General features: G+C 48.7%; 1 protein-coding gene across 1 annotated transcript in view; it reads right to left on the reverse strand.

The window, feature by feature from the left end:
* TYMP (thymidine phosphorylase) overlaps positions 1–23,255 on the reverse strand; it is a 69,410-nt gene that overhangs the window by 36,175 nt on the left and 9,980 nt on the right. Inside the window, exons 3-4 of the mRNA XM_085871039.1 lie at positions 18,629–18,756; positions 15,370–15,510 (exon numbers count right to left, since the gene is read on the reverse strand). Of these exons, the coding sequence (XP_085727165.1) occupies positions 15,370–15,510; positions 18,629–18,671 (184 nt within the window). The 5' untranslated portion in view covers positions 18,672–18,756. The remainder of the gene's footprint in view (positions 1–15,369; positions 15,511–18,628; positions 18,757–23,255) is intronic.

Consider the following 23,255-nt stretch of genomic DNA (forward strand, 5'->3'; position numbering starts at 1 on the left):
GAATTGGAGGAGATCATCGCCTCGCATGGGGAGGAACTAACTGAGAAGTTTTAGGAGGTTATCAAGGTTTCCGAGGAGGAGGAGGAGGAGGAGGAGGAGGAGGAGGAGGGCAGTGAAGAGGAGGAAGATGTGGCGAGACCCAACCTGACCGTCAAGTTCCTGACTGAGGTCCTGCAGAATATGAGGGCAGTCACTGAGAGGTTGCAAGGGGGAAAGAGAGAGGAGGGAGGGTGGAAGAGAGAGGAGGGAGGGTGGAAAAGAGATGAGGGAGGGGAAAGAGAGAGGAGGGAGGGGGAAAGAGAGAGGAGGGAGGAGGAAGAGGAGGAAGCGGGAAAGAGAGAGGAGGGAGAGGGAAAGAGAGAGGAGGGAGGGGGGAAGAGACAGAGAGGAGGGAGGGGCAAAGAGAGAGGAGGGAGGAAGGGAGGAGAGCGAGGGTGGTGAGGGAGAGGAGGGAGGAAGAGTGAGGAGGAGTGAGGGAAAAGAAGGCAGTGAGAGGAAGGGAAGGTAGATGTGCGGTGGAGTGTCAATTATGATTCATACTGTCTCATCAAAATTATTCTGCATAGAATAACAGTGAAGATGGAAACAAAAGAATGAAAAAAAAATACTGTTCAGAGACAATCACCGCCCGGACATGTCCGAAGATACACAGTCCAGAGACCAACACCACACAGAACACCGCCCAGACACGTCCGGAGACAAACACTGCCCGGACATAAGCACTGTCCAGACATGTAAAGACGATGAGAGAAAGAAGAGGTGTGGGAAGATGGTGCTGCACTGTGTTAGGAGGTGGTGGGGGGAGGATTGTTCAAAGAGAGAGAGCAAGGAGTGGGGGTAGCGAAGTTAGCAGAGCGAATATGTTATGTTTTATGAACACACACACACGCACGCACACACACACGCGCACACACACGCACACACACACGCGCACACACACGCGCACGTGCACACGCGCACGCACGCACGCACACACACACACACACACACACACACACACACTTATTAGTATAGATCAGGAAATACAACCTGTTGAGAGGGGTGGGGGAGTGAGGAAGTAGGAGGGAGCAAGGAGGGGTGGGGGAGTGAGGAGGGGCAAAAGAGCAGTAAACAATGTGTAAATAAAACATATAACAAATACAAACATTAAAATGAATTACTTTTTCAGAAGTGTTGTCATAATTGGGGTTGGATACAGTACATATTGCTTGTGGCAGGCTTATTCAGGTGTGACAGGCTGTCCAGTTGAGGTTGAAGGCCCAAAAGATGAAATGCAAGCTGATTCACTTGGGATTTTTTTGAAGAACTTCATAATGGAGACTTGAGTGGCTTCCTTCATTTTCTGTTCCTCGACCTCCTTGTAACATTTCAGGATATTATCCATCTCCCTCCACACCTTGGAACCTCTCAGGCAGTCATGATCATGCTCATCATGAACCACTCGCTCAGAATGACGGAGCACGAACCACTCGCTCAGAATGACCGGGCACGAACCACTCACTGAGAATGACGGGGCACGAACCACTCACTGAGAATGACGGAGCACGAACCACTCACTCAGAATGACGGAGCACGAACCACTCACTGAGAATGACGGAGCACAAACCACTCACTCAGAATGACGGAGCACGAACCACTCACCGAGAATGATGGAGCACGAACCACACGCTCAGAATGATGGAGCACGAACCACTCGCTCAGAATGACGGAGCACGAACCACTCGCTCAGAATGACGGGGAACGAACCACTCACTGAAAATGACGGAGCACGAACCACTCGCTCAGAATGACGGAGCACGATACACTCACTCAGAATGACAGGGCACGAACCACTCACTGAAAATGACGGAGCACGAACCACTCACTGAGAATGAAGGAGCATGAACCACTCGCTCAGAATGACGGAGCACGAACCACTCACTGAGAATGATGGAGCACGAACAACTCACTGAAAATGACGGAGCACGAACCACTCACTCAGAATGACAGAGCACGAACCACTCACGAAGAATGACAGAGCACGAACCACTCACTCAGAATGACAGAGCACGAACCACTCACTGAGAATGACGGAGCAGGAACCACTCACTCAGAATGACGGAGCACGAACCACTCACTCAGAATGATAGAGCACGAACCACTCACTCAGAATGACGGAGCACGAACCACTCACTGAGAATGATTGAGCACGAACCACTCACTAAGAATGACGGAGCATGAACCACTCACTCAGAATGAAGGAGAACGAACCACTCGCTCAGAATGACGGAGCACGAACCACTCGCTGAGAATGACGGAGCACGAACCACTCACTGAGAATGACGGAGCACGAACCAGTCACTCAGAATGATGGAGCAGGAACGACTCACTGAGAATGATGGAGCACGAACCACTCAATGAGAAGACGGAGCACGAACCACTTACTCAGAACGACGGAGCACGAACCACTCACTCAGAATGACAGAGCACGAACCACTCACTCAGAATGATGGAGCACAAACCACTCACTGAGAATGACGGAGCACGAACCACTCACTCAGAATGACAGAGCACGAACCTCTCACTCAGAATGACGGAGCACAAACGACTCCCTCTGAATGACAGAGCACGAACCACTCACTCAGAATGACGGAGCACGAACCACTCACTGAGAATGATGGAGCACGAACCACTCCCTAAGAATGACGGAGCATGAACCACTCCCTCAGAATGACGGAGCACGAACCACTCGCTCAGAATGACGGAGCACGAACCACTCACTGAGAATGATGGAGCAGGAACCACTCCCTCAGAATGAAGGAGCACGAACCACTCGCTCAGAATGATGGAGCACGAACCACTCGCTCAGAAGGACGGAGCACAAACCACTCCCTCAGAATCAAGGAGCACGAACCACTCGCTCAGAATGACGGAGCACGAACCACTCACTGAGAATGATGGAGCACGAACCTTCTTCTTCTTCTTCTTCTTCTTCTTTCGGCTGCTCCTGTTCGGGGTCGCCACAGCGGATCATCCGTATGATCCGCATCGTGATTTGGCACATGTTTTACGCCGGATGCCCTTCCTGACGCAACCCTGGTCGCCTCTTACGACACAGGGTTATGGTACACCTATTTTAACCGGGGTATACACCGGTCCAGTATACTGGTACTCATTTCACCGACCTCGGGAGGATGACAGGCTGAGTCAACCCCCTGGTGTATTAATTCAGTGGCCCAACGGGGCTTGAACTCAGGACCTTTTGGATCCCAAGCCGCTGCCCTAACTACTGCGCCAACACACCAGGCTAATGATGGAGCACGAACCACTCACTGAAAATGATGGAGCACGAACCACTCACTCAGAATGACGGAGCACGAACCACTCACTGAGAATGACGGAGCAGGAACCACTCACTCAGAATGACAGAGCACGAACCACTCACTCAGAATGACGGAGCAGGAACCACTCACTCAGAATGATGGAGCACGAACCACTCACTCAGAATCATGGAGCACGAACCACTCACTCAGAATGACGGAGCACGAACCACTCACTCAGAATGATGGAGCACGAACCACTCACTCAGAATGACGGAGCACGAACCACTCACTTAGAATGACGGAGCAAGAACTACTCACTCAGAACGACGGAGCACGAACCACTCACTCAGAACGACGGAGCACGAACCACTCACTCAGAATGACAGAGCACGAACCACTCACTGAGAATGACGGAGCACGAACCACACACTGAGAATGACGGGGCACGAAACATTCACTCAGAATGACAGAGCACGAACCACTCACTCAGAATGACGGAGCACAAACGACTCCCTCTGAATGACAGAGCACGAACCACTCACTCAGAATGACGGAGCACAAACGACTCCCTCTGAATGACAGAGCACGAACCACTCACTCAGAATGACAGAGCACGAATCACTCAATGAGAATGATGGAGCACGAACCACTCCCTCAGAATGACGGAGCACGAACCACTCACTGAGAATGATGGAGCATGAACCACTCATCGAGAATGATGGAGCACGAACCACTCCCTCAGAATGACGGAGCACGAACCACTCGCTCAGAATGACGGAGCACAAACCACTCCCTCAGAATGACGGGGCACAAACCACTCACTGAAAATGACGGAGCACGACCCACTCACTGAGAATGACGGAGCACGAACCACTCGCTCAGAATGACGGAGCACGAACCACTCACTGAGAATGATGGAGCACGAACCACTCACCGAAAATGATGGAGCACGAACCACTCACTCAGAATGACAGAGCACGAACCACTCACTCAGAATGACAGAGCACGAACCACTCACTGAGAATGACGGAGCAGGAACCACTCACTCAGAATGACGGAGCACGAACCACTCACTCAGAATGACGGAGCACGAACCACTCACTGAGAATGATGGAGCACGAACCACTCACTGAGAATGACGGAGCATGAACCACTCACTCAGAATGAAGGAGCATGAACCACTCGCTCAGAATGATGGAGCACGAACCACTCGCTGAGAATGACGGAGCACGAACCACTCACTGAGAATGACGGAGCACGAACCAGTCACTCAGAATGATGGAGCACGAACGACTCACTGAGAATGATGGAGCACGAACCACTCAATGAGAAGACGGAGCACGAACCACTTACTCAGAACGACGGAGCACGAACCACTCACTCAGAATGACGGAGCACGAATCACTCAATGAGAATGATGGAGCACGAACCACTCCCTCAGAATGACGGAGCACGAACCACTCACTGAGAATGATGGAGCATGAACCACTCATTGAGAATGATGGAGCACGAACCACTCCCTCAGAATGACGGAGCACGAACCACTCGCTCAGAATGATGGAGCACAAACTACTCCCTCAGAATGACGGGGCACGAACCACTCACTGAAAATGACGGAGCACAAACCACTCACTGAGAATGACGGAGCACGAACCACTCGCTCAGAATGACGGAGCACGAACCACTCACTGAGAATGATGGAGCACGAACCACTCACCGAAAATGACGGAGCACGAACCACTCACTCAGAATGACAGAGCACAAACCACTCACGAAGAATGACAGAGCACGAAGCACTCACTGAGAATGACGGAGCAGGAACCACTCACTCAGAATGACGGAGCACGAACCACTCACTCAGAATGATAGAGCACGAACCACTCACTCAGAATGACGGAGCACGAACCACTCACTGAGAATGATTGAGCACGAACCACTCACTAAGAATGACGGAGCATGAACCACTCACTCAGAATGAAGGAGCACGAACCACTCGCTCAGAATGACGGAGCACGAACCACTCGCTGAGAATGACGGAGCACGAACCACTCACTGAGAATGACGGAGCACGAACCAGTCACTCAGAATGATGGAGCACGAACGACTCACTGAGAATGACAGAGCACGAACCACTCACTCAGAATGACGGAGCACGAACCAGTCACTCAGAATGATGGAGCACGAACGACTCACTGAGAATGACAGAGCACGAACCACTCACTCAGAATGATGGAGCACAAACCACTCACTGAGAATGACGGAGCACGAACCACTCACTCAGAATGACAGAGCACGAACCTCTCACTCAGAATGACAGAGCACAAATGACTCCCTCTGAATGACAGAGCACGAACCACTCACTCAGAATGACGGAGCACGAACCACTCACTGAGAATGATGGAGCACGAACCACTCCCTAAGAATGACGGAGCATGAACCACTCGCTCAGAATGACGGAGCACGAACCACTCGCTCAGAATGACGGAGCACGAACCACTCACTGAGAATGATGGAGCAGGAACCACTCCCTCAGAATGAAGGAGCAGGAACCACTCGCTCAGAATGATGGAGCACGAACCACTCGCTCAGAATGACGGAGCACAAACCACTCCCTCAGAATCAAGGAGCACGAACCACTCGCTCAGAATGACGGAGCACGAACCACTCACTGAGAATGATGGAGCACGAACCGTCTTCTTCTTCTTCTTCTTTCGGCTGCTCCTGTTTAGGGGTCGCCACAGCGGATCATCCGTATGATCCGCATAGTGATTTGGCACATGTTTTACGCCGGATGCCCTTCCTGACGCAACCCTGGTCGCCTCTTACGACACAGGGTTATGGTACACCTATTTTAACCGGGGTATACACCGGCCCAGTATACTGGTACTCATTTCACCGACCTCGGGAGGATGACAGGCTGAGTCAACCCCCTGGTGTATTAATTCAGTGGCCCAACGGGGCTTGAACTCAGGACCTTTTGGATCCCAAGCCGCTGCCCTAACTACTGCGCCAACACACCAGGCTAATGATGGAGCACGAACCACTCACTGAAAATGACGGAGCACGAACCACTCACTCAGAATGACGGAGCACGAACCACTCACTGAGAATGACGGAGCAGGAACCACTCACTCAGAATGACAGAGCACGAACCACTCACTCAGAATGACGGAGCAGGAACCACTCACTCAGAATGACGGAGCACAAACCACTCACTCAGAATGACGGAGCACGAACCACTCACTCAGAATGACGGAGCACGAACCACTCACTCAGAATGATGGAGCACGAACCACTCACTCAGAACGACGGAGCACGAACCACTCACTCAGAATGACGGAGCACGAACCACTCACTCAGAACGACGGAGCACGAACCACTCACTCAGAACGACGGAGCACGAACCACTCACTCAGAATGACAGAGCACGAACCACTCACTGAGGATGACGGAGCACGAACCACACACTGAGAATGACGGGGCACGAAACACTCACTCAGAATGACAGAGCACGAACCACTCACTCAGAATGATGGAGCACAAACGACTCCCTCTAAATGACAGAGCACGAACCACTCACTCAGAATGACGGAGCACAAACGACTCCCTCTGAATGACAGAGCACGAACCACTCACTCAGAATGACGGAGCACGAATCACTCAATGAGAATGATGGAGCACGAACCACTCCCTCAGAATGACGGAGCACGAACCACTCACTGAGAATGATGGAGCATGAACCACTCATCGAGAATGATGGAGCACGAACCACTCCCTCAGAATGACGGAGCACGAACCACTCGCTCAGAATGACGGAGCACAAACCACTCCCTCAGAATGACGGGGCACAAACCACTCACTGAAAATGACGGAGCACGAACCACTCACTGAGAATGACGGAGCACGAACCACTCGCTCAGAATGACGGAGCACGAACCACTCACTGAGAATGATGGAGCACGAACCACTCACCGAAAATGACGGAGCACGAACCACTCACTCAGAATGACAGAGCAGGAACCACTCACGAAGAATGACAGAGCACGAACCACTCACTCAGAATGACAGAGCACGAACCACTCACTGAGAATGACGGAGCAGGAACCACTCACTCAGAATGACGGAGCACGAACCACTCACTCAGAATGACGGAGCACGAACCACTCACTGAGAATGATGGAGCACGAACCACTCACTGAGAATGACGGAGCATGAACCACTCACTCAGAATGAAGGAGCATGAACCACTCGCTCAGAATGATGGAGCACGAACCACTCGCTGAGAATGACGGAGCACGAACCACTCACTGAGAATGACGGAGCACGAACCAGTCACTCGAGAATGACGGAGCACGAACCACTCACTCAGAATGACAGAGCACAAACCACTCACGAAGAATGACAGAGCACGAACCACTCACTCAGAATGACAGAGCACGAACCACTCACTGAGAATGACGGAGCAGGAACCACTCACTCAGAATGACAGAGCACGAACCACTCACTCAGAATGACGGAGCACGAACCACTCACTGAGAATGATGGAGCACGAACCACTCACTGAGAATGACGGAGCATGAACCACTCACTCAGAATGAAGGAGCACGAACCACTCGCTCAGAATGACGGAGCACGAACCACTCGCTGAGAATGACGGAGCACGAACCACTCACTGAGAATGACGGAGCACGAACCAGTCACTCAGAATGATGGAGCACGAACGACTCAATGAGAAGATGGAGCACGAACCACTTACTCAGAACGACGGAGCACGAACCACTCCCTCAGAATGACAGAGCACAAACCACTCACGAAGAATGACAGAGCACGAACCACTCACTCAGAATGACAGAGCAATAACCACTCACTGAGAATGACGGAGCAGGAACCACTCACTCAGAATGACAGAGCACGAACCACTCACTCAGAATGACGGAGCACGAACCACTCGCTCAGAATGACAGAGCACGAACCACTCGCTGAGAATCACCGAGCACGAACCACTCACTGACAATCACGCGGCACCAACCACTCACTCAGAATGATGGAGCACGAACCACTCGCTGAGAATGACGGAGCACGAACCACTCACTGAGAATGACGGAGCACGAACCAGTCACTCAGAATGATGGAGCACGAACGACTCACTGAGAATGACAGAGCACGAACCACTCACTCAGAATGATGGAGCACAAACCACTCACTGAGAATGACGGAGCACGAACCACTCACTCAGAATGACAGAGCACGAACCTCTCACTCAGAATGACAGAGCACAAACGACTCCCTCTGAATGACAGAGCACGAACCACTCACTCAGAATGACGGAGCACGAACCACTCACTGAGAATGATGGAGCACGAACCACTCCCTAAGAATGACAGAGCATGAACCACTCGCTCAGAATGACGGAGCACGAACCACTCGCTCAGAATGACGGAGCACGAACCACTCACTGAGAATGATGGAGCACGAACCACTCCCTAAGAATGACAGAGCATGAACCACTCGCTCAGAATGACGGAGCACGAACCACTCGCTCAGAATGACGGAGCACAAACCACTCCCTCAGAATGAAGGAGCACGAACCACTCACTCAGAATGATGGAGCACGAACCACTCGCTCAGAATGACGGAGCACAAACCACTCCCTCAGAATCAAGGAGCACGAACCACTCACTCAGGATGATGGAGCACGAACCACTCACTGAGAATGATGGAGCACGAACCTTCTTCTTCTTCTTCTTCTTCTTCTTTCGGCTGCTCCTGTTAGGGGTCGCCACAGCGGATCATCCGTATGATCCGCATAGTGATTTGGCACATGTTTTACGCCGGATGCCCTTCCTGACGCAACCCTGGTCGCCTCTTACGACACAGGGTTATGGTACACCTATTTTAACCGGGGTATACACTGGCCCAGTATACTGGTACTCATTTCACCGACCTCGGGAGGATGACAGGCTGAGTCAACCCCCTGGTGTATTAATTCAGTGGCCCAACGGGGCTTGAACTCACGACCTTTTGGATCCCAAGCCGCTGCCCTAACTACTGCGCCAACACTCCAGGCTAATGATGGAGCACGAACCACTCACTGAAAATGACGGAGCACGAACCACTCACTCAGAATGACGGAGCACGAACCACTCACTGAGAATGACGGAGCAGGAACCACACACTCAGAATGACGGAGCACGAACCACTCACTCAGAATGACGGAGCACGAACCACTCACTCAGAATGACGGAGCACGAACCACTCACTCAGAATGACGGAGCACGAACCACTCACTCAGAATGACGGAGCACGAACTACTCACTCAGAACGACGGAGCACGAACCACTCACTCAGAATGACAGAGCACGAACCACTCACTCAGAATGACAGAGCACGAACCACTCACTCAGAATGACGGAGCACGAATCACTCAATGAGAATGATGGAGCACGAACTACTCGCTCAGAACGACGGAGCACGAACCACTCACTCAGAATGACGGAGCACGAACCACTCACTCAGAACGACGGAGCACGAACCACTCACTCAGAACGACGGAGCACGAACCACTCACTCAGAATGACAGAGCACGAACCACTCACTGAGGATGACGGAGCACGAACCACACACTGAGAATGACGGGGCACGAAACACTCACTCAGAATGACAGAGCACGAACCACTCACTCAGAATGATGGAGCACAAACGACTCCCTCTAAATGACAGAGCACGAACCACTCACTCAGAATGACGGAGCACAAACGACTCCCTCTGAATGACAGAGCACGGACCACTCACTCAGAATGACGGAGCACGAATCACTCAATGAGAATGATGGAGCACGAACCACTCCCTCAGAATGACGGAGCACGAACCACTCACTGAGAATGATGGAGCATGAACCACTCATTGAGAATGATGGAGCACGAACCACTCCCTCAGAATGACGGAGCACGAACCACTCGCTCAGATTGACGGAGCACAAACCACTCCCTCAGAATGATGGGGCACAAACCACTCACTGAAAATGACGGAGCACGAACCACTCACTGAGAATGACGGAGCACGAACCACTCGCTCAGAATGACGGAGCACGAACCACTCACTGAGAATGATGGAGCACGAACCACTCACCGAAAATGACGGAGCACGAACCACTCACTCAGAATGACAGAGCACGAACCACTCACGACGAATGACAGAGCACGAACCACTCACTCAGAATGACAGAGCACGAACCACTCACTGAGAATGACGGAGCAGGAACCACTCACTCAGAATGACGGAGCACGAACCACTCACTCAGAATGACGGAGCACGAACCACTCACTGAGAATGATGGAGCACGAACCACTCACTCAGAATGACGGAGCATGAACCACTCACTCAGAATGAAGGAGCACGAACCACTCGCTCAGAATGATGGAGCACGAACCACTCGCTGAGAATGACGGAGCACGAACCACTCACTGAGAATGATGGAGCACGAACCACTCACCGAAAATGACGGAGCACGAACCACTCACTCAGAATGACAGAGCACAAACCACTCACGAAGAATGACAGAGCACGAACCACTCACTCAGAATGACAGAGCACGAACCACTCACTGAGAATGACGGAGCAGGAACCACTCACTCAGAATGACAGAGCACGAACCACTCACTCAGAATGACGGAGCACGAACCACTCACTGAGAATGATGGAGCACGAACCACTCACTGAGAATGACGGAGCATGAACCACTCACTCAGAATGAAGGAGCACGAACCACTCGCTCAGAATGACGGAGCACGAACCACTCGCTGAGAATGACGGAGCACGAACCACTCACTGAGAATGACGGAGCACGAACCAGTCACTCAGAATGATGGAGCACGAACGACTCACTGAGAATGATGGAGCACGAACCACTCAATGAGAAGACGGAGCACGAACCACTTACTCAGAACGACGGAGCACAAACCACTCACGAAGAATGACAGAGCACGAACCACTCACTCAGAATGACAGAGCAATAACCACTCACTGAGAATGACGGAGCAGGAACCACTCACTCAGAATGACAGAGCACGAACCACTCACTCAGAATGACGGAGCACGAACCACTCGCTCAGAATGACAGAGCACGAACCACTCGCTGAGAATGACGGAGCACGAACCACTCACTGAGAATGACGGAGCACGAACCAGTCACTCAGAATGATGGAGCACGAACGACTCACTGAGAATGATGGAGCACGAACCACTCAATGAGAAGATGGAGCACGAACCACTTACTCAGAACGACGGAGCACGAACCACTCACTCAGAATGACAGAGCACGAACCACTCACTCAGAATGACGGAGCACAAACCACTCACTGAGAATGACGGAGCACGAACCACTCACTCAGAATGACAGAGCACGAACCTCTCACTCAGAATGACAGAGCACAAACGACTCCCTCTGAATGACAGAGCACGAACCACTCACTCAGAATGACGGAGCACGAACCACTCACTGAGAATGATGGAGCACGAACCACTCCCTAAGAATGACAGAGCATGAACCACTCGCTCAGAATGACGGAGCACGAACCACTCGCTCAGAATGACGGAGCACGAACCACTCACTGAGAATGATGGAGCACGAACCACTCCCTAAGAATGACAGAGCATGAACCACTCGCTCAGAATGACGGAGCACGAACCACTCGCTCAGAATGACGGAGCACAAACCACTCCCTCAGAATGAAGGAGCACGAACCACTCGCTCAGAATGATGGAGCACGAACCACTCGCTCAGAATGACGGAGCACAAACCACTCCCTCAGAATCAAGGAGCACGAACCACTCACTCAGAATGACGGAGCACGAACCACTCACTGAGAATGATGGAGCACGAACCTTCTTCTTCTTCTTCTTCTTCTTCTTCTTCTTCTTCTTCTTCTTCTTCTTCTTCTTCTTTCGGCTGCTCCTGTTAGGGGTCGCCACAGCGGATCATCCGTATGATCCGCATAGTGATTTGGCACATGTTTTACGCCGGATGCCCTTCCTGACGCAACCCTGGTCGCCTCTTACGACACAGGGTTATGGTACACCTATTTTAACCGGGGTATACACTGGCCCAGTATACTGGTACTCATTTCACCGACCTCGGGAGGATGACAGGCTGAGTCAACCCCCTGGTGTATTAATTCAGTGGCCCAACGGGGCTTGAACTCACGACCTTTTGGATCCCAAGCCGCTGCCCTAACTACTGCGCCAACACTCCAGGCTAATGATGGAGCACGAACCACTCACTGAAAATGACGGAGCACGAACCACTCACTCAGAATGACGGAGCACGAACCACTCACTGAGAATGACGGAGCAGGAACCACACACTCAGAATGACGGAGCACGAACCACTCACTCAGAATGACGGAGCACGAACCACTCACTCAGAATGACGGAGCACGAACCACTCACTCAGAATGACGGAGCACGAACCACTCACTCAGAATGACGGAGCACGAACTACTCACTCAGAACGACGGAGCACGAACCACTCACTCAGAATGACAGAGCACGAACCACTCACTCAGAATGACAGAGCACGAACCACTCACTCAGAATGACGGAGCACGAATCACTCAATGAGAATGATGGAGCACGAACTACTCGCTCAGAATGATGGAGCACGAACCACTCACTGAGAATGATGGAGCATGAACCACTCATTGAGAATGATGGAGCACGAACCACTCCCTCAGAATGACAGAGCATGAACCACTCGCTCAGAATGACGGAGCACGAACCACTCACTCAGAATGACGGAGCACGATCCACTCACTGAGAATGATGGAGCACGAACCACTCACTGAGAATGACGGAGCATGAACCACTCACTGAGAATGACGGAGCATGAACCACTCACTCAGAATGACGGAGCACGAACCACTCACTCAGAATGACGGAGCATGAACCACTCACTCAGAATGACGGAGCACGAACCACTCACTCAGAATGATGGAGCACGAACCACTCACTCAGAATGACGGAGCACGAACCACTCACTCAGAATGACGGAGCACGAACGACTCACTGAGAATGACGGAGCACGAACCACTCACTCAGAATGATGGAGCACGAACCACACACTCAGAATGACAGAGCACGAACCACTCACTCAGAATGACAGAGCACGAACCACTCCCTCTGATTAACGGAGCATGAGCCACTCCCTCTGATTGACGGAGCATGAACCACTCCCTCTGAATGATGGAGCACGAACCACTCCCTCTGAATGATGGAGCATGAACCACTCCCTCTGAATGACGGAGCATGAACCACTCCCTCTGAATGATGGAGCACGAACCACTCCCTCTGAATAACGGAGCATGAACCATTCCCTCTGAATGATGGAGCACGAACTACTCCCTCTGAATAATGGAGCATGAACCACTCCCTCTGAATGATGGAGCATGGACCACTCCCTCTGAATGATGGAGCATGAACCACTCCCTCTGAATGATGGAGCATGAACCACTCCCTCTGAATGATGGAGCATGAACCACTTCCTCTGAATGACGGAGCATGAACCATTCCCTCTGAATAACGTGGTGTGGCAAAAGCATACGCAGTGAGTGAACGATTCATTCATAATGATGTGGTGTGGGTGTTCTTTCTTTCTTTTTTAGTTTAATGGTGATTTCAGAGCTGCGAGCCTCTACATATACCGCACACCCAAACACCTCGGATAGGATACTGGAGGATTATGTCACTCACCCCGTTTATTTGATGAATTTTAAAATTGATAGACAGAACCGGGGTGCTTCTGAGTCAGATGGCCAAACGTATCCGGCAGGCTTGACCATGTGATCCCCATGACATGGACAGAATATAGTAGACGCGATGCGGACTCATTGTTCCGAGGGCAGAGAGAAAAAACATGAACCAAATCCTCGGAAATCTTACACTGGTCACACAACCCCATGGGGGTGACACTCTAATCTGTGAACATACTGGTTGAGAGAACAGTGCCCGCTCAGTTGTCTTTGTCATTGTCATTGTCGTTGAATCAATTCCATGCTGTAGCAAATACGCGTTATCAGAACATGCCCTACCTTGCAGCAACTGCGGACAGAACTGTACCGCTGCCCACTGTGGGGCGCTCGGCAAGTAGCTTCAGCACTCAAGCAAGCACTCCAATTGAATGGTTGGCAAGCAACAGTGATGTCCGAATGTCCAAACCATGTGGGAATCGGACAAATGATCACCTTTTTTGGAGTCGGAACTGCTGATACTTTCAAATCTGGAGCTTAAATTTTGTAATTCTGTTTAATTTAAGTGATTCTCTTGGTTCTTCATGTGCGGCAATGAAATAAAGCAACGGACGCTGATGTTTCCGGGCATTCATAAGCACCGCAATGAACCCAGCAATTTGTAGCTATGATGAACAGGAATTCGATAATATGAGTGAGGAAAGTGAAAAACAAAACACTTTATCGTTAAGAAATCGTTGCAGCCTGTTCAAAGTCAAGGCATGATTGAGCAGGCCAAAAAAAACATGGTGGCTTCAGACCCCAGCGAGGTTACCCAGGAAACACCTTAAGACCCCCATAGAGAGCGATGACCGAGGATGTGCCTGGTAAAGGATACAATTCAATAAGTCCATTAATAATCTTCAAAAGTGGTGTTTTAATTAACCCAAAACACCCAATTTTCAGTCATGTTTTTCCTTGGAGTTTTATTAGTATGCATGCAAAGTTTCAGACTGCTAGGTTTCATGGTTTTGGAGTTATGGAGGACACACACACACACACACACACACACACACACACACACACACACACACACACACACACACACACACACACACACACACACACACACACACATACACTGACATTTATTAATATAGATTATGCACCAGATCACGTGTACGTAATAAGTAGAACACCTCTATTGCCTTGTCAATTGCAGCAAGTTAAAAATTGACTGAAACCTGATACAACATTGAACCCAACAGCAACACCTGGCCACAACCCATGGGGGTACTCGGACAGTTGCGTAGTCCAAATAAATCCAAAACTAGTTTAATTCGTACCGATCTGGCAGTCCTGCATGGCGCCATCAAGTATTCTGCTGATGGAAAACTCGATTTCCGCATCTGTCAGCTCTCCTCCATCTCTTTTCTTCGCAATCAGCTCAGGAATAGATTTCGTTGTCCTCTCCGTGTCCATACTGTCTGTACACATCATCGGAACATGTCATTGTTGTATTAATACCCTGAAAGTAGTCAAAGATCACTTATTAAGGTTGTCATAATCCAGGCCAGCAAAGTAAAAGGCTGGATTTCTCAAACACACACACACACACACACACACACACACACACACACACACACACACACACACACACACACACACACACACACACACACACACACACACACACACACACACACACACACACACACACACACACACACACACACACACACACACACACACACGGCTCATCCAAACTTTGAAAAGAGAATTGTTACTTTGAATGCATTGTGTTAATAATATCACTGATGACTATTGACTAGGATATTGAGTTGGTATGTGAACATCCAATCCGATGTACCATACTGTGGTGCAGAGCATTGGTTCTGCCAAAGCAATTTATTGGCCAAAGGTCATGCTGGGCAGCTTACTCTCCCTCTGCCAGCAAGAGAATAGTCAGTGCAGGAATCTGTTCATGGTGCAAGCAATTGCTCACCTACTCTTTTTGAAGGACACGATGGGATCGTTAACATCAACCAACTAATGCCAGAAGACGAGATGCCCAGTTTAACGTCCAACCGTATATACGTATTGTTATGGCTGTGGAAATTCGCAAAACACCATGAAGGGCCCGTAGGTGAGATAACTCTAAGTACATGTGTTGTTAGCCCCAAACCCGTTGTTTAGCGGGGATTTATGTGCTTCATTCGGGCTGCGACACTTTGAGATAGCCGTTTTTCTGTTCTATCTTTATTGAACCAACCACGTCTCAACCGCCATAACCATCAAACCACCAACGATAGACCCTCCACCACCCTCACCTCTCTCCTTCTACGGACATTCCCGCACCACCTGTCAACACTGAGCGTCGGGCTGTCTTGGGCTCGTTCAAGATACGCACCGAGCCGCGAGTGCAAAAAGCGGCCTTTCCGAGGGAGAATTCGGATCAAGCATGCTACACGCCCACTTCTGATCCGTCCAATCAGCAAGCGCGGAGCGGCTTGGCCCCGCCTCCAGGCGCGTCTGTGTGAAATCGATATATGCAAATTCTAGGATCAGGGGAGGTTCACGTCCACTTTTCCTCCGTCCAATTGGCGAGCGTGGCTCCGCCCCCGAGGTCATTCTGATCAGGAAATTTGCATATTGTTTCTCCTGCCGGCCTATAAAATGGCGAGCGGAAGGCGAATCGTGGCAGAGTCAGTTTTGGTAAGAGAGTCATCATAGGCAGAGTCAGTTTTTGGTTGGAGGGCAGAGTGTGACAGCGGCAGAGTGTGGCAGCGGCAGAGAGTGGCAGCGGCAGAGAGTGGAGTCGGGTGGCGAAGGCATCGAGTTGGGTTCTGCAGTCGGCTGAGGAGAGTTGTGGGAAGAGGCCAAGGAGATCGGGTCCAAGGCGAGAAGGACGGCGGTCGGCGACGAGGTCACGGTGGGAGATCACTCGTCGCGTGACCCAAGCTAGCCAGCCATTCTCCCTCCCCCCAGGGCTTCAACAATTCCCCCTTTTACCCCGCGATGAGATAGCGCAACAAAGGGGCCGCGTTCCCACCCCACTCCAAACGTCGTGCCAACGAAACCCGCGAAGGAGCACGGAGTCGGGGCACAGCCACGTGGCCACATCTGCGGCTCGTCCGCCAACATGTCACGATGACGTGGGTAGGACCCACCCGGTCTTGCGGACCTGGCCGCTCCTTCAGGTCCCGCGCACATATTGGCCTACAGGCCTGTCTGCCCCCTTGTCTATAAGAGTGGCTTCTTTCCTTTGCTTTTGAGTAAATGTGTGTTGGCGCCGTGTCTTGTAAAGTAGAACTGTGTTGCCGTGTGTGCGTGTAGTCGGTAGTAACTCTGCATCATTGTTTCTTTTGTTTTACTGATATAGGTGCATTTTGACTGTTTGGCTGTATATGTGTGCTTTCCGTGTGTCGCGTAATAAATGTGCATTGTGTGAACTGTTTTCCCGTTTCGCTTCGTCTTTTCTTTATTGACCCTCCATCCTGCTTCACGTAAAAGGGTTCGTAGTGGGCTTAAAACGCCCGATAATTAATCGGAGCCGTCGAGGCCGACGATAACACCGCTTGGTTATCCCGATAGCACGGAACGGACCGCTTAAGCGGTTCATATCCGGAGTCAGCCTGCGGCAAGGTACGATCGCCCGGTCGACCATCCGCGCAGGTACTTAGGTACATCGAATTTGGCGAGCAACCATATCCTGTGCGTGTGGGCAATTGGCACGGTCGTGATGGGGTTAAACCTCCACCCATGACTAGCTCCCGCGTTGTTCCGGGAGGGTCACGACAGAATTGTCCGTTCCGGTGGGCGAGGCGGCCGCCATTCGAGTCGAGCGGCCGATCGCACGCGGCGGGCGCGAATTCGCAACAATATATACATACGCACTGCGAGTTAAATCTTGAATCATTAAAACACTGATCTTGCCTGATATTGCATAATTTTCTGAACTCTGTTTGTAAATCAACAGTCCTTCGGAAATTGTGCAGGTCCTTCATGAGCCTGGAGACCTGTGTCGAAGAACTACTGGAAAAATAATCATAACGTAAAGACAAGTCAACCAATAAATATGATCAGGATATACGAATGGCTGGTGGTGGCTTCATGGTTCGGGTGGTGGGCTTGGGATCCAAGGATCCTGAGTTAAAATCCCACTCCATCCATCGGGACCATACTCTGTGCAGAGCTTTGGTGCTGCCAAAGCAGTCTCCTTGGCTATTAGGCACAACCCTGGACGGTTCACCACTCCGACACAGGATACAATTCAACAACCGAGTAGGATTTGAACTCAGGATTCAAGGATCCCAAGCTCACCACCCTAACTATTAAGCCAATACCAGGAAAAATCCCCCATCGGCTGTTGAATTAATACCAGGTAGGGTTGACCACCTTTCATCCTTCTGAGGTTGGCAAAATGTGTGCCAGGATGCTGGTGACCTGTCCATGATAGTGTCTAATAGCCCAGGAGACTGCTTCGGCAGCACCAACACTCTACAGAGTATGGTCCTCATGAAAGGATGGATATACGAAGCCAAGATTACCAATGATCAAAATAAATGGTATTCGTGATTAACTGTACTGCCTTTATGTCCTTACTTATTATGCTACCTATGTGTTCGTTCAACTCCTGTCTCTTCATCCTCCCTTGGATGCCAACTCCCTCAGCTCCAACGCTGTGTCAACATAGCCCCAGTGTCATTCAGCTCTTCCATGAACCTTTATCCCTGTTAAAAAATAATATTACAACACAAATAAAACCACAAAGTGACACTCTTCCTCATCTTAAATAAATCCAGTGTGCAAGAAAATTGCTTTAGGAACAACTCTCAGTCAACATCAGAAGAAAAAAAAGACAAGGACAATCAATAAACCTGTTTATTCATTGATTGCCCTTATCTGTGAACCTAAAGTCAAGTTGTCTCGATGAAAGTGCTCAGACGAGATCCTTAATAGATTGGTTTACTGAACTTCTATGCTCTGTGCGCTATCCTTGTGTATCTTAAGCTTTCTTGCTCGACTGCTTCGATTGACAACAGGACCAATAGCACGGATCCTACTTCGAGACTTGCGCACGAATCCTGCAGAAAGATGAAGTCAGGCTGGAACATGCTATGTGGAGTTGCTTTGAATGTCTGAATTTGACTTGTATATGCTTATCATGTGATATTTCCTTCCCAGGAGCCATTGTATTCATCACACCTCCCAAAGATTATGACAGCATGGCCTGAAAAGGATAGCCGAGAGCAGGGGTCGGCAACCTTTCAGAAGTGGCGTGTCGAGAGTTAACTTATTCACTCTTATTTACGGATTTGCGTGCCATCGATACATTTTTTAGCTCGCCTGTTCGAAGAACTGAGAGCTATAGCGATACCCCCGGGGTGAGCATCAGCGTGAGCGTGAAAATGTTAAAGTTTTTGGTGCAAGTTATTTTTTCCTTTCTAATGTTTTTATCTACCACACTATTTTTTATATGCCCAATATATATATATATATATATATATATATATATATATATATATATATATATATATATATATATATATATATATATATATATATATATAAATATATATATATATATATATATATATATATATATAAATATATATATATAAATATATATATATATATATATATATATATATATATATATATATATATATATATATATATATATCGGGACTATTATGTGATACCGGTCGTCCGTCCGTCCGTAAGTCTGTCTCTCCGTCCGTCCATTCTTGTCCGCACTGTAATTCCCAAAGTTTTCAACTTTCACGTTTCATATTTGGTACATCGGTACAGACTGTGGAGACGGTGTGTCGCGACGTACGTTCGTCATCTAAAGTGGTTGCCATGGCAACAGGATGCTGTTTTCCATGTAGTCGCACAATTCTGTATATACCTTCTTGTTCGGGCGTATATTGTGCTCACTTGCGCTCTTGTAACTGATTACAATATACAAATACATATATTGCTTTAAAATTATTTGGATCAGACTTCAGTGCAATGCTTTATAAAAAATATTAATTATTCGACGAGTCTTTGAAAAACGATAAATGTATAAACAGGCGAGCATTGGGTGGCTTTGACACCAACTCTGGTTAACATCAACCAGGCGACCCGTGAACCCGATGGGTTCCCATTATGACGGCGGTTGATGAAAAAAATAATTTCAAGAAAAAAAGAAGATAGCTCCAGCGAACTATACCGCTGAGGTTGTTTGCATTGAACAAATTCTCCCGAAGAGTCCTTGACTGAATCGGGAATTGATTTTTTAAGAATTTTTTTCGTTGCCCGATTTGAACGAAACTTGATACTGCATACCGCAGGCGAATGATGTGTAAGGTGGCCCTAAAAATTTTGCGCTATCGTGTACCGTTTTGGCAGTATTTCGGAAACATACATACATACATACATACAAGATGAGAGTTTTAGTAATATATAGAAGATAATAGTCCTACTTACATTTTAGTATCTTCATTAATAGATCAATTAAAAGGAAGATCTTACCGTTCAGTGTGATCCTTGCCCTTGCTTTCCCTTACTGAGTTCTGCAATATCGGGTTCTTAGTTTGACACTTTAAGCAGCACACAAGCCTCTGAGTGATCAGTTGTTAACTGGCTCCAGGAGAGACAGAGAACTGACTTCATATGTGAAAATATCTGTTCACAGTGGTATGTAGATCCAAATGCTGAAAGCAGTGAAAATGCCACTTTCTTCAAACAGTCAAATTTCAGACAAGGACTTCCAACAGGTCAGGACAGAGATCCCATGATCTCTCTCGGTAGCCTCAAGTGTGCGCCACAGATGCCTAAAGTTCAAGGCCCATATGCCTGAGCATTATAACTCGATGAGCTGCATTTTGAAATGCTCAGCACCCATCCACTGAAACACTATGAATCCATATCACCTGTATCAAATTTGTCTGGTTTAATTAGAAAGGAATACATCAGCTAAAACGGTGCAAATCAGGCCTGAAAACATCAGGCACCGACGGTGCGATGTGTCGACAGCTCTTTAAGATGTTGGAAAATGGCGGAAAGTCGAGGTGTCAATATCCTGAGATAAAATGGCATGTTTCGCAAGAAATGCCTTCCATGTTTCAGAGACGCATAACAGTTTGGCCTGCACCATGCAGATGCAGGTATAGTTTGTTTGGATGCACAGTGATGTCAGTTAGAAACATTACTTGTGCAACCCATTTGTGATCAACCAGTTCGGGGTAGTTTGACATGTTTCTATGCCTGGTGTTGGCTTAGTGGTTAGGGTCGTGGGCTTGGGATCCTTGGATCCTGAGTTCAAATCCCCCTCGGCTGTTGAATTATTACGAGGTGGGGTTGATTCTGCCTGTCATCCTTCTGAGGGTGTCAAAATGAGTACCAGTTTGCTGGTGTCCTGTGTCTGAGTGGTGACCTGTCCAGAATTGTGTCCAATAGCCAAGGAGACTGCTTAGGCAGCACCAACACTCTGCACAGAGTATGGTCCCAATGGCTGGATGGACATGTTTCTGGCAATAATATTGCTGTGGGCCGGGGGTCAGGTGAGAAGACCATGAGGTGGGGAAGCTATCTCTGCTCCCACCAGACTCCCCGGAATTTTAGGCCATCGCACACGGATAATTCCGTGATGCGGCGGGTCGCTTAACCGACCGTGGATGCCGATAACTCAACCGCGTGACCTAGGGTCCTCCTTTCTATGGGTTAATTGGGTTACCTAATTAATCACGTGATTTAATTACCGGGGAACACGCCCTCGGTACACCTTGTCCAAACCGGATCACTCTAATGGACCGGATCACTTTACCGGATCGGATCACTTTACCAGATCAGATGCAGCCGAGCGACACTGCCAAGGACGTACGGCTTAAAGGAAAGGGTTGTTGGGAATAAAGTCCCGGCTAAGCTAGGATTCGGATCATGTTGGATCAATGGGAGAAAAGACAAAAACGAGCAGGGAACATTCCTAATAATGATTTATTAAAATGGGTGAGGAAAAGTATGTGGCAAGATCAAGGTTTATTGGGGTGTGTTGTGCAGAGATAGGGGGGAGAGGTGTGGTGCAGCAAATAAACAAGCAACTTACAAAAGCGGACACAGAACAGATTTAACGCAAAAATAATAACAATTAAAACTGGTAAACCAGTAATCCCGGTCTTCAAGGCGTGCCTCCATTTTCACAAATTTCAACACTATCACCCACATGATATTGGTTTTCCGAGTTAGAAAGTTAGTTCAAGTCTGCAATGTGGCCCAGCTACGGGGTCCCTCATGTTATATCAATGAAGGATTGAAAAGCCCATTGCAATACATGACAGAGAAAGAAACTTCACATTGGACAAATCGAGGCTGGACAAATTTTCAAGTCCCCAAAAAAGTCCAATAACTCCACATTTGCATATTAATGTAAATGGCGAACTTGTAGAACGTTAAAATATCTTCTAGAATGTGTGGTCACTATATGTCTATCTTCTTTGGTTTTCATTTTACGACACGTCAAAAATGGGTGATTTTAAACTTTGGGGGGCTCTAGGGCCTCACTGGGGTAAAATACAGACATAGTGTAAACATATTTGGAGTTCTCTCTTCAAGGCCTATCAGAATCTGTCATTAAATTTTTTCAACTCTCATTTGCATATTTGGCATATTTAATGAGGCGAATCGGCATCATTTTAATCATATAAATTATGTAACGATTTCGACGAAATTAACAACTTAACATTACAATGGAACCTCGCAAATGTGTGCAAAAGTTTGAGGCTGTCGTATTACCCTTCTTGAGAAGATGTTTTTCGGTTTTGGAGAAAATCCAATATGCCCGCCATACCACGTGACCTATGTCATCAAAATTTTCAAAGTATAAACTTCAGGTGGAGAGTTATTAACTGGATAAGTTTCATTGAATTTCATTCAAGCGTTGTTTTTATTTTATGACATTTCAAAAATGGGTCATTTTCAACTTTGGGGGGCGCTGGGGGCTCACTGGGGTCAAATACAGACATAGTATAAATATATTGGGAGTCCCCTGTTTATTTCCTATCTAAATTTGTCATTAAATCTTTTCAACTCTCATTTGCATATTTTGCATATTTAATGAGGCGAATCGGCATCATTTTAAATCATATAAATTAAATAACGATTTCGACCAAATTAACAAATTAACATTAGCATGGAACTTAGCAAATGTGTGCAAAAGATTGAGGCTGGCAGATTATCCCTTCTG

The sequence above is a fragment of the Eptatretus burgeri genome, chromosome 2, assembly GCF_056783735.1.
Source record: "Eptatretus burgeri isolate ZD-2024b chromosome 2, Ebu_testis_v1, whole genome shotgun sequence".
NCBI classification, from domain to species: domain Eukaryota; kingdom Metazoa; phylum Chordata; class Myxini; order Myxiniformes; family Myxinidae; genus Eptatretus; species Eptatretus burgeri.